The following is a 13,007-nucleotide window of genomic DNA, read 5'->3' on the forward strand; positions in this document are numbered from 1 at the left end:
TTTTTTCTCAAAACAACATCACTATGCAACTGCAAATCTGCGTATCTTTAGTCGTCACTGAGGGAATTCTTTTATAGCCAGTGAGACAATTTTCTACAGTGCCAAAAGTGACACGTTAACCGAAGAGGCCGTATTTTGGTTTGGTAGAAGAAGCAGTAAAAAAAAAAGCAGCTGTAGTTCCTCTTTGACCGATGCTAACAGAAAACTATTTGGATTTTAAAATGTTTGCTTGGCTTTTTGGTACACAAAACAATTTTCAAAATCGATGTCGATCCCACAACTATTCAAGCTGAGTTCAGTTCTCACAACTATAACAATCCTTTATCCTAAACAGAGATTTCCACAGCCGCAAAATGGTGCTTGCAACAGTTTTTTTTTTTTGTCTTCTTCAGAGACTTCAGCTTGAAGCAAATATATAACGGGGAAAAAAGTTAATTTTAGCTAAATAAACATAATATCAAAATAAAGTTTTTTAATATATTGTTTAGCCAAGTGCAAGTTTTATACCTTATTTGTTTGGAACTCCTTTTTCTTCTGACTGGAAAAAAATAACAACAAAGGATGATGCAATTGGTATTGTCATCAATCAGAAATAAACCTGTTCAGATGAATTAAAAAAATTGAAAAGCTTCATCTAAAAATTGTCATAACAAATGCATGCCTACTCCCCGTTCTACAAAGATCTTAACATTTATGCAACATGGCATGCTAACATCATTTAATGCCTGCCAACACTGAAGTACTAAAGAATGAAACATTAATAAATAACAGACTTCTTTCATTGCCTTCCCCAGCAGGTACCTAATGTTAAAGGCATTTATCTGACACAAAAAGAGCAGTACTCAAACAGAAAGTCCCTACCATTTATGAATAATAACTGTAGTAGAGGAACATGGCTGCCAATGTAATCACAATAGGGTTATTCCCTTTTTTGTAATAGGACTATATCAGAAGGATGTGTGGCTACCAGAGGTGTACCAATACATCCAGTTTGCCAGATGATATTGTTCTTAATACTGAATACCCTGATTTTTGTTCACATAACTGTTGTGCACATCACAAACTGTGAAACAGATTCTACAGTCCATGTAATAACTTAGTCCCGTTTTGAGAAGTCCGTACATTGAAGCTCTTGTGCTTGTCTAATTCCAAGTTGGTCCCAATGGCAGTTCCCTTCTGACATTTCACAAACAGAGTAAGGATTTCATTTGTGGGTGGATTTGGAGCCCTCCAAACTCAGAGTTCGGTTGTTTCCAAAAAGGCAGAGGTGTCTGTAGTGATCGACACTAATAAACACGAGAGTGACAGTACTTGACTGTAGCAACTAAATGTATTTTAGGACAAAGTGTGATTGAGGTACGTGGTGGAATTTCTTCGGGCTCATGTCTAAAGGTTTTGATAAATATAGTTTTCTCCATAAATGTCCACTATTTGTTCTACCATGTTGACATAGTCTTGCTCATCATCGGTGCTGCTCTCATCATATGTCTCTTCTTCTCTGTTGCTCCCTGCAACAAAACCCTCATTAGGCTGTACATAGTCGTGCTCATCATCCGTGTCCTCTTCATCCCTCTGTTCTTTAGTGCTGCTCACTGCAGCACCAGGACCGTCGTTAGGTTCTTCATAGTCGTGTTCATCATCATAGCTGTCTTCATCCCTCTGTTCCTTTGCATTGCTCTGTAAAAGTCCAGAGACCATGTTAGGCTCTAAATAGTCATCATCAGAGCTGTCCTCTTCATCCTTTTGTTTTCTTATGTTGCGCACTGTGGCACCAGAGCCCTTGTTTGGCACGTCATCTGAACCATTTACCTCTTCCCCTGCTTCGTTGACTCTCTGGCTTTTGGTGTTTGCTGGATCAACATTTACATAGTCCATCTCGTCCTCTTCATCGTCCTCATCTATGTAGCTGTTTCTATCAGACACTGCAACAGAAGTGTAAAAGGGAACCATGCTTGTTATGAGAATAATAGCCTAAAATACCACACTTTTTCTTCCTTTTTTTTTTTGCTGTGAGACATCAAATATGTGTGTGAGACTTGGATATGAGCGCTCACTTTGATTCAGGACCGCAGTCCTCAGCTTCACGACTCGTCGTCTTCTCCTGCAGGTGAGGCAGACGACCAGCAAAACCACAAGGAGACCCAGGATCCCAGCGGGCAATACGTACAGCAGCACCATCCACCATGGTTCTTAAAGTTGAACAACAGACAAGAATCAGTTTTCTCAAACATGCGTGATGAACAGTGATGTTACACAAGCCTCTTAACACATCCTCTAAGCATTATCCCTATGAAACAATGGGTGAAATCTATTCTTCTATTTTAGAGATTTCTTCAGTTGACAATAACACAGTTTTGACAATCTAACCGTTATGTATAGTAAATAAATCACATCTCAACTCTCTTGCTCGAAAAGGTCATATGGCTGTGATAAGCTGCTATCACACTGTTTATCCTGCCACAGGCACTATGTTGATGCATCCAAAGACATGCTTCACAAGAGCGTTGACCCAAGGAAATAAAATGTATTTGTTCGGTCTTCCTTTTGTCTTGATGCTGAAATATATTAGTGTTGACTTAGCAACAGCAAAAATAACCAATGAACACGTTGAACAGTAATCTTGCATTAGTGATTAAAATACTGCCTTCAAGTTCCGCATTGAATCGTGATATGACTCATCGTGTCTTGCTGTCTTACCAGTAATGATGACTTGAATCCATCCTGTCTCACTAAGCATGTAGTTTCTATGCAGTTGCACCGTATACATACAGCTATAGTTGCCATCATGTTTATAATCAGCAACAGGGAAGCCAAACGGCACTGAGATGCTGTTTGTTGGCGGGGATGTTTCGGTAGTTGTGCCATTGTGTCTCAGATGGAAGTGAACTGAGTTCAGCGTTGAACTAGCAACTGAGCAACTGAAGACAAAGCTGGAACCCCTGGGGATTTCTGCCTGTCCTGATTCAACCACGGTCCCATTAGGAAGCTCCAGTGAGATACGGGGCTGTGAAAGTGTGCCTAAAAACAACAACAACAAAACAAACAAAAACACAACAGGAAAAACAGGAAAAAGAAAAAAATCTCATTTATTTCTAAAAACCTAATTCAGTTTTTGCGTTATCACTCTAACCGTACAGTCCTATTGTATACCGAACTACCCAATTCATCCTGGACAAAAAGTACGTTACTGCTTGATAAATTGATGGATTCAGGGTATTGTTCTGTGATACAGGCTAGCACAGGGTTGTCTCAGATTGGGCCGATAATGCATTTTGGCTATAAAACTGTAGGTGAACATATTTTAACAGAGCGGCTGCTGTTGATAAAGCATCTTAAAACAGTGCCAGTCACATTTATCTGCACCTCTAATAAAAATATGTAAAGCCTTAAAATAAATTAATCTTCTATTGCAGAAGCATAATTTCAAACTGAAATACTGTAGAAGGACAATCCAAACCCTAATCTATGTACATTTACTCTATGGTACATAACAGAAATAACATTTATATAAGTCCCTGGTCACTAGGGGGCATGAAAGCCCCTATGTTTTCTCGGCGAGATACACAGTACGCAGGAGGGTAAGGTAGGGAAGTGCAGGAAATAGTTGCAACTGGAGGTCACCAAGTCCTCATAACAACCATTAGAGGCAATCTACAGGGGGCTACATCTGAAAAGATGAGAAAATCCTGAAAAACCTAGGGGCCTTCATGCACCCTAGTGACCAGGGACTTGTATAAATACGTGCAACTCATATCTTCTTTGCTCATAGACTGAAATATTTCACGCCACTTCCTTGTAAGTTTGATGATTATGGCTTATAGAAAACGAAAAACCCAATGTTCAGCGTCTCAGAAAATTAGAATTTTCCTTAAAATAAATAAAGAGAAATGTCAGGATTCTGAAAAGTCTGTTCATTCCTGTGCACTCAATACCTGGCTTGGGCTCCTTTTGCATGAATTACTGCATCAATGTGGCGTGGTATGGAGGTGATCAGATTGTGGTTCTGCTGAGCGGTTCAGGAAGCTCAGGTTGCTTTGATAGTGGTCTCCAGCTCATCTGGATTGTTGGGTCTGTTGTCTATTATCTTCCTCTTGACAGGTTCTCTATTGGATTCAGGTAAGGCCAGTTTGCTGGCCAATCAAGCCAAGTGACACTATGGTCATTGAACTAGTTTTTGGTACCTTTGGAAAGGTGGGCCAGTACCAAGCTCTGCTGGAAAATTAAATCAACGTCTCCACAAAGCTTGCCAGCAGAAGCGTTGAGTGTGCCTTTCAGAAAAGAGGGTGGACCAACACCAGCAGATGACAAACTTTGGACCACCGAGCAAAAGTTGAGTTTTTTTTTTTTTGTTTTTTTTTTCGGCCACGTAAAACTCACTTATTCCTTCTACTCAACCTCCAATAAAAATGTTAGGATATAACACTGTAAACCACCAGCTGATTTAGCAATGAGCTTTTGTGTTTTCCCCTCCTTATGAAGGGTGTCTTCTGGACATCTGTCCACTCAGCAGTCTTTCCAATGATTGTGTCGCCTACTGACCCAGAGTGACAGACCGTTTAGGCCCTGAAAACTTTTGCAGGTGTTTTGAGTTTGAATGATTAAGTTATGACACCATGAATTTCCCATACTGAAATGTTTGGAAACACAGAACTTCGGGTTTTATTATCTGTAAGCCAGAATCATATATAATATATGAGTTTCACTTTCTGAAATGAATGAAATTAACTAATGAAAATGATATACTGTTTTTAAACACCTGAACAATAAACCTAAATTGTAGTGGGGGTTGAACATTTTTAAGTGAAACTGTACATTTCTCCCCACAAATGGAAAACCCATATTAATAAATGTATAATACGAACAATGAGAAAATCAATGAACATGTAAAAGACAGCATTACATGTCTTTGAAGCATAAAATAGGAAACAGCGGTCGGCTAAGAACAGCAAGACAACAGCGCAAACATTGGTGAACCAGACAGTCCGAAGATGTAGACTTAAACCATGTTCTGTGATATCTGTTAACTGAGCGTCTTACCTGAACAGACAACATATGCCTTTGTTTCACATTGCTGAGTCTTATTTTCTGTGCGCTTGCAGTTACCAAAGGAGCTTTCATCTCCCTTACAGCTGAAATCAGGTGTCTTGGACTTGGGTTCCACCTGGGGCTTCAGCGCATTCCCGCAGTTGGACTCCCTGCAGAGCACTTGACTAATGTTGAAGTCCCATCTGTCATCGCAGAATCTTTCCAAAATGCTGCCGTTGTCGATTTGAACTCTTCCATAGCACTTAGTAGCATGTCCGCTTTCAAACGTAATAGAAACTAAACAAACAGTTTAGAAAAAAATATATGTGAACTGTTACCACAAAACAATGACAATTGAAAGCATATTTGATTTCTGAACGTGACTGACCTGAAGCAGCAGAAAGTGAGGCACAAATATGGGCAGCTGGAAAGTATTAACGCAGTGTAAGTATAGAAAATATTGAACAGTAGTTTTAACCTCTGATCTGTACAAGACATAAAACACAAATCTACAGGGAACTGTAAATAATGGTGTTCTCGTTTCTGCTGAAACAGAAAAACAATAAAAAGCCATCTCACCAACAGCCTGAAAAAAGAGGAAGTTTCTCCATCGAGTGTGCCCCATCACTGAGACACCAACGATACTCCGTGCAGTTTAAAGCTGTCAAAGGAACAAAAACTGAACTGAAATAAAACATCTATCTCACATTATTTTCCCCTACGCTTACCAGGCACATTACACTCTGCAGCAAACCGGTACGCCTCTCTCTGTTAGGACGTCACATAGTGCGATATTTTTAAGGTTAAATCAATTGTCTTACAATGTTACGTTTTGATGCCAAATTTCTTATTTAGATATGACGATATTCAACGTTGCACAATAAGGTTCTTTCCTGGTTTAGCACCTCGTAGGCATTAGCTTCATCAGGGCGGGGAAGAAAAATTGCGTAATGGGAACTGTACAGTTGCAAAATGTGTTACTCTACATACCATGATCAAAACTGAACTGTGCGCTTTAATTTCATTAGTGCTTGTCAATTAATTTATCATGGCTATAAAAAGTCATATGCAACAAAAAGGATGGTCCTTCTAAAGGTGAACTTTATCTTCTCTCTAGTCCCAGTTAAACCACCCTGGGCTGTTAATGTCACCCTGCTGAGGCTCCCCTCTGGCTGCGCTGGGGATCTCTGGGAGTCCCAGGCCATGGTGTGCGCTATTTCTTGTAATCTAAGTCATAACGGCAGGGTAGGGGCAGTTGGAGTGAGACTCTTACCACCAATGATGGGTATGTGCCAATCCATCTCTCACTGTGCCTTTTTGGCATGGGTGTGCGGTTCCTCAGCTTTTCTGCAGTCCTACCCACAGATCATGTGTATATCCTGTGGGGGTGCTTACTGCCTGTCTGTCGTGGTCTTCGGAGCCCTAAACTTCCTGTCCTGTGGTGCTTTTTGACACTGGGTGTTGCGAAGGCGCCTGCCCTTATCATCAACTTTACACCTGCAAGTGGCAAGTTTGTGCTCACCCAAACACACTCACCCACACACACACAATTACCACAGCGTCGATGAAGTCAGACATACATCAGGATACTGTCTTGAGTTACTCTTTTGTGGAGCAAAACTGCCCTGTGACATGCAGGCAACCAGCTTCTCAATATGGATGAAATGCTGAGATAAGACACCTGAATAAAGGGAATTTGTTATGGTTTTAAGGATTACTTAATCTTTTGACTAATCTAAGAATAGATAATCCAATGGTCTAAATTAAAATGAATTATTTCCTCTTGAAAGTCTATCTGCAACACTGCGATATTAAGCCTCAGCTCGGATATACAACCACTGGCCACTAATAGCTATACTTTGCTTGTCCTAGGTTAGAAGCAGTGGAGCTTCAAAAACGTCTTAATTCTTCACAGCATTGATTGAACCATATGATGGAAACATTCCTCAGGGAATTTAGTCTATATTTGCATGGTAGCGTCACACGGCTGCTGCAGATTTAGAATGTTTTTGTCCGTAATACATGAGCTTTGATTCCCAAAGCGGCTTTACTGGATTGAGATCCGGTGACTGGGAAGTCCAGCGGAGTTCAGTGAACTCATTGTGATGTTAAAGAAATAAGCTTGAGATAATTTGAGCTTTCTGACAGGGTGAATTGCATTACTGAAAATGGACATCAGAGTATTGAAACACTGTGCTCAACAGGGTTGGAGATGGTCAACAGCTATACCAGCATGCATTCATGTTGTTGACACTGAATTCTGATGGCAACATCCAAATATCATCTGAAATTGAGTATCATCAACCAAGGATCAAACAAGGTCCAACATATTTTTTCAGTTTTTTATTGTCCAATTTTGGAGAACCTGGGCAAAATATATCCTCTGTTTCCTGTTGTTGCACCTGTGTGATCCACTGCTGTGACTCATCTGTTTCAGAATTCAACACATTGTGCGTTAACACATTGTTTTCCGCCCACTTTGTATTTAACGGCTGCCTATTCTCCCCTGACCTGTGGAGATCAACAAGGCCTTTTCATCCACACTGCTTTCTTGACATTTCCTGTGTTTGGCTATTCTCTGGAAATACCAGTAGATCAGCAGCTTCTGATATACTAGAACCAGCCCACCTGGCACTAACAGCTATGCTGCATTCAAAGTCACTGAAATTCCCTTTGTTCCACATTCTGATGCTTGGTTTGAATGTCAGTACGTTGTATTCACCATATCTATATTCTTCAATGTAATTAGTTGCTGCCAAATGATGGGGCTGTGAGCTATTGAAAATGTGTACTAAGTGAAGGGGCAGGTGAATATAAAGTTAAAACTAAGATGTGCACTCTGACTTAATCTTCATCTTGACCAAAGAATTTCACTGTGATTTTGACGTATTTCTTCCTGTTTTCATTTTAAAGTTACTCCCATCACAGAATAATATAGAATTTCCTCTGCTAAAAAAAAAGCTTCTTTTAAAAAATAAAAATTATTCTGAGGTTACTTTCTTTCACTTCCACTTTCTGCGTCAAGGTATTTCTTGAAAACAATGAAGCGGCTACATTTTTGTTGCATCATTTTTGAAGATCTCACAAACGCTTCACACACAATCGATCACAGAGTTTGTAGAAATGTCTGGGACCTGCAGCTAAAGCAGCTCAAATCTACAAACCAAAAGAAAAATCATCACTATTATTAACGCAGTACACAAACTCATGAAAGAATTTCACAGCTTTCCAGAATAAAATGGTATTAACATAATTTTGCAACTGTTAATTACTATTTCATTGTTTACTTGGGTACAAGAGAGAATTTAAGTGATGAACACATCATTCTTAATTTATTATTATTTACTAAACTTAGGTATGCATAAAAAAACAAGATCTTAGATTACAGTTTAAGGTATAGGAAGTCCATAAAAACAGGAACTAGCTACATCCGTTGGTATATTGGGTAAATACAACCACAAAAGTATAGATCTGCATTTGCGTATGTTTGCATGTCAACAGAGGAACGTATGTTCAGGTTTGTGTAAACACAAAGAGAAGGGCAATCCTTCAGTGGCAGTGGTTTTATTTAGTGTGAGAAGTTTTGAGGCCGGTTTTATACAGGAAAAACAACAGCACGGACTTAACCTTACATTTTCTTAAACGCTATTAAGAGACTTAGATGATAAGATGATAATCACCCTGACTGTGCATAATGTGCAGAAGTGAGTCACCACCAAACATGTGACTTTTGTAACCACCAGACAAGCTTAAATAGCGCGTTTCTTCTCACTAGTCAGTTAAACCGAGGAAGCGTGCTGAATAAAAAAGAGGAACAGTTTCAAGAGCGCAAAGAAGTTCGGTTGCTTTGTCTTTAAGATTAGCATGAACTAGGGTGACTACATTTCAGAAGACACTTACTTAATCTCAGTGGTACATCAAGGCTTTTTTTTCTTCAGATTTTTTTCACCGCTCTAGTGGCTCGCTTTTTAACACAGTAGGCTGACAGGAAGGGGGGTGGAAGAGGGGGAGAGACATGCAGCAAAGGACCACAGGTCAGAGTTGAACCCATGTCAACCGCGTCGAGGACTAAGGGTGACGTACATGGGTTACGCTACCCGCTGCGCCACCAGCGCGCACACATCAACGCGTTTTGAGAGGCCATGTCAAGATCTTATTATCAAAAAATAAAAACAAACACTATTGGTCCCTGTCTAGTCTCTTTTATGAACAGCTGTTTCAGGATGGGTTCAAACGTGCTGTGGTTAGACCACCCAAATTATGCTATACCAACTTTTTTCTAATTTCTGTCCAATTGCACATCTGTCTTTCTTGTCTAAGGTCATGCGGAAATTAGTTCTGTCCCAGCTGCAGCCATACCTTTAAAGGTATGTAGCTATGTTATATGCTTATAAAAAAGACCAAAAACCGGTTTAATCAATATAAAATAAAGTTATATACACCAAGTCTCCATCCTGATAATGTTTTGATGGTCTTTTTTTGTGGATAAAAATAGCCCCGCACTGGGCGTAATGACCAGTTATAAACAGACAAGGCGCCATCCACCAGCAGTCACAGAAGTATCAAAATGCTGGTTCGACTAGATAGTAAAACAAAATGAAATAATTCCTGGCACAGCCTGACCCTCTGCAATGCCTCGCAGTAAAGCGGCAGCTCAGTGTTATCGAAGACCAACCGTTATTAATCGAATACACCAATTTACAGCAACTTTAAGAGCCTCATATCAGAACGTTTACCCATGTGAGTCAACTCTGGGTTCACATCTGAGCAACTGGCATCCGCTTCAGTGAACACCAGCGTTCATACTGCATTCCCAGCGACATTCCAGTCTTTTCCTTCTAGAATTCATATGTTTTTTTGCATTTTGTTTTCACTGGATCTTGGATTATTCTGCATTGTTTCACTGGGAGGTGCTAATAGCTATTAGCTGCTACCTTGTTTTATCCCCTGCAGCACATGGTCAGTGTCCTGCTTCCTCTGTTATTAAAAATAAACACGAAAGGCTTTATTTACTAGCAAACTGAGCAAGAACAAAGCGTAAAATGGCAAAATGATAACTAATACGCCAGCAGGACGGGATAATCTTTCATAAAAACTTTGTATGCAACCAGAGTGAGCTACTGACATATAAATAAAAAAAAGTCAAAGAACGTGGCTCTGCCCCTTTAATTTCATGAAATTGCAGATACATTTCCATCAAGTTTTTGGCTCTGCCATGGTACCGAGTCTGTTCTATAAAAAGTCCACAACAACATTCCTATAACAGTAGACACTATTTATTCAGTAGTACTTGTGATGTTTGGCCTTATGGCGGCCTTTGATAGTCTAGATCACACAGTTGTCATTTTTTACCTTGAACACTGAGTTGGCGTACATTGCCTAGTGCTTAAATGGTTTACCTTATATCTGAACAATATTTTTCAGTGATGATCAATGACTTCACCTCTACAACAGCCCCTCTTCTGGCATGCCACAAGGTTAAGTACTTGGACCAGTTCTGTCCAAGTACTGGTCGCAACCTCACCCTATTACCATGGGACGGTTGCTCTGCTCCCCACCTTACCTCTGTATTGCCCATCCTTCACAAGCTTCAATTAGTACAAAAACGTAGCTTACCGATTTCTCACTCATGCTTTTATATGCATCCTATTAACCCTGCTCTCCTTTGGGCTTCCAGTGTATTTCAGGATAGATTATTTGCTCCTGCTCTTTGTTTTCACGACCATTAATGGTTGCTTTGCGCTTGTCTGAGCAAATAACTTTGCAAGTTTCCAGGACAAGATAGAAAAAATGTGGAGGGAGTTCATTAGCTGTTTTTACTCCTAAGCTCTGAAATTCCTTACCAACAGAATTATGAATTATAACTGATTGGGCAGTTTTTAAACTTCAGCTAAAAAAACAACAACTGTTTGAATGAGCATTTGACACATAGTCATTGTTTAAAGGTGCTCGGTATTTTATTTGTCACTTACTCACATGAGTCCTTTTAAACAATAGCTTGCCATTTTAGTTTGTATGTATTCAAAGAAAGTTATATATTGTATATCTCTTTTCCATTAAACTTGTATTGGTATGTTTTATCTTATCGCTTTTTTTTTTCTTATCTAAGCATCCTCAACATGTGAACCACTCTGAATACCATTTGGAATGTAAAGTACTATATAAGAGTTAATTAGAATTTTAACCTTTTCATGTCCCCTGAGAGAAAATAAAAACAAGCCTCTTGCAGAAATAGAAATGTCATGGCTTAACCATATATTGTTTCTAGAATAAAGATCTCAGAACAAACATGCTGCAGGATGTTTTGCAATTAGTTCACTGTTTATTAATGCATGCAAAGTAAAAATACAGATATACAATGGAAGCTATTCTAATTACATGTTACACAGGCATGAATGTTAATTTAGAATTGAAATTACACTTTTAACCTTTTAATAGAAAGGTGAAACATTGGCTGAAAGAAAATCAAAGATGTGGACATTGAGTCATTATGATTATGTTGGATGTGAGGTGTTGTTTTGTGTAATGTTGTTAGGATTGTGTAAAATGTTAATGGTTGTCTTTTATACAGTATTTTATATATGATTGTGCAATGTGAGCTACGTTTTAGGAAAATGTATTTTATAAAGGCCTGACTGGGGACTGGGGTTGCAAATTAGCCTATAGGCTAGAAACCTTTCATGCAACACATTTACACATTTTGTTATGGCTCTGCCTATTACAATTATGAATGTAATAATGTGCGCTGCATTGTCCCTGACAAATAAACTAATAAAAAAATAAAAAAAAAAATAAAAACCTTAGTTAGCCTGTTAGCAATGAAAGATGGAGATGTGATCATAACACAAGGTGCCTTGCCTTGCCGCTATCTGATTTCTACTAAGTTTCTGATCTCTGATCCATAACCCTGATTCGGTTCCACGACCTACAAGCCTTGCCTAGCGTTGGGATTTGTCTGCTATTCTCTGATTATCTGTGCATGACCCTCACCTGTTTCCTGGAATCAGGGTACATGGTTCAAGCCTCAGCCATTCCAGCTGACGCTGTCTCAGTGTTTAAAGCCAACTGTCTTTAGTAACAAGTTGCAGCCTGTCGTGACCCCACCACCTATACAGGTGCTGCTTACAGGCTTCCCTGGAGGACAGAGGAACAATTTAACATAACCATGTACCCTGTCTATACTCTGGAAAGTTAATAGTTTTTATTTTTTTTATTTTTTTTACCAATCTTAGACTCTTCTGCAACCACTAAACTGTGTCCTCCATTTCCAATGATTCATCCTCGTGCCTCCAAATGTTTCCTGACTCTCAACAGTTTATTCTTTAAGATATATCTGTTGAAATGGTCTCCTTATCTGGCTGAATTTTTGGGTTTCCTATCTCATTCATAACAGTAGGAGGATACCTCTGTGTCAAACCCAAAGTTTGCTTTAGGGAGTAGACATCCTTTCTGACCTTGAAATGCTCAAGAATGAGCTGGAGAGCGTTATTAAGGAGATGGATGTCTGGGTTTACAACTCTGAGATGCTACATATGAGCACATATGCACCAGCGCTATGTAATTTACACAAGTGTTTAAATATCACAGCAATTTGATGATATGCCGATGTTCTGTTTGCACCGACAAAGATTAACTCACCTCTATGTTGAAGACCCAACACACTGTAGTCCATAATTGTGAAAGAGAAGGAAAATTACGCATTTTACAAAAATATCTGAATAATGTGGTTTGTGTTGAGTCCCTTTTAATTCGATACTACTAACTAAAATCCTGCCCAGCCAGCTGCCTTCAGAAGTCACCTAAAAGAGTGGATCTATAATTTACTCAGGAAACATAAGGAAGGTGTACTTTAGCATAAAAACAAAAACTGAACTTTTTGACCTATCTGAGAAACATTATGGGTGATATTAAACTCCAAAGTAAATATTAGTGGAGGCAGCATCACAATGATTTTACTGCAGTAGGCACAAAAAAGCTGGTTA

At 39.2% G+C, this 13,007-nt stretch overlaps 1 protein-coding gene across 4 annotated transcripts; it reads right to left on the bottom strand.

Annotated features, from left to right (window-relative positions):
• LOC105918024 (deleted in malignant brain tumors 1 protein) lies at positions 1 to 8,970 on the bottom strand. Of its 4 annotated transcripts, XM_036140434.1 has the most exons (8): positions 5,847 to 5,949; positions 5,605 to 5,686; positions 5,414 to 5,449; positions 5,038 to 5,322; positions 2,698 to 3,018; positions 2,055 to 2,189; positions 1,810 to 1,922; positions 1 to 1,677 (listed from the first exon to the last, which is right to left on the bottom strand). In XM_036140434.1, exons 2-8 carry the CDS (start codon positions 5,648 to 5,650, stop codon positions 1,387 to 1,389), a joined length of 1,227 nt encoding a protein of 408 aa, XP_035996327.1. In that variant the 5' UTR covers positions 5,651 to 5,686; positions 5,847 to 5,949; the 3' UTR covers positions 1 to 1,386. The 4 variants fall into 4 exon arrangements, with proteins under 4 accessions (XP_035996327.1, XP_021166510.2, XP_021166509.2 ...); XM_021310835.2 differs by lacking the exon at positions 5,847 to 5,949 and adding an exon at positions 8,926 to 8,970 and having other exon boundaries at positions 1 to 1,922; XM_021310834.2 differs by having other exon boundaries at positions 1 to 1,922.
• Positions 8,971 to 13,007: the final 4,037 nt, after the last annotated feature.

This window comes from Fundulus heteroclitus, chromosome 8, assembly GCF_011125445.2.
Source record: "Fundulus heteroclitus isolate FHET01 chromosome 8, MU-UCD_Fhet_4.1, whole genome shotgun sequence".
Lineage (NCBI taxonomy): Eukaryota > Metazoa > Chordata > Actinopteri > Cyprinodontiformes > Fundulidae > Fundulus > Fundulus heteroclitus.

Bases quoted from the DNA above. Each gene is read 5' to 3' on its own strand.
- LOC105918024 (XM_021310835.2), bottom strand. From the start codon at position 5,650: ATGGGGCACACTCGATGGAGAAACTTCCTCTTTTTTCAGGCTGTTG. The intron at 2,190-2,697 runs GTAAGACAGCAA...TTCAACTTTAAG, and splicing joins GATTCAAGTCATCATTACTG to AACCATGGTGGATGGTGCTG. The intron at 1,923-2,054 runs GTGAGCGCTCAT...CTTCTGTTGCAG, and splicing joins GACTGCGGTCCTGAATCAAA to TGTCTGATAGAAACAGCTAC.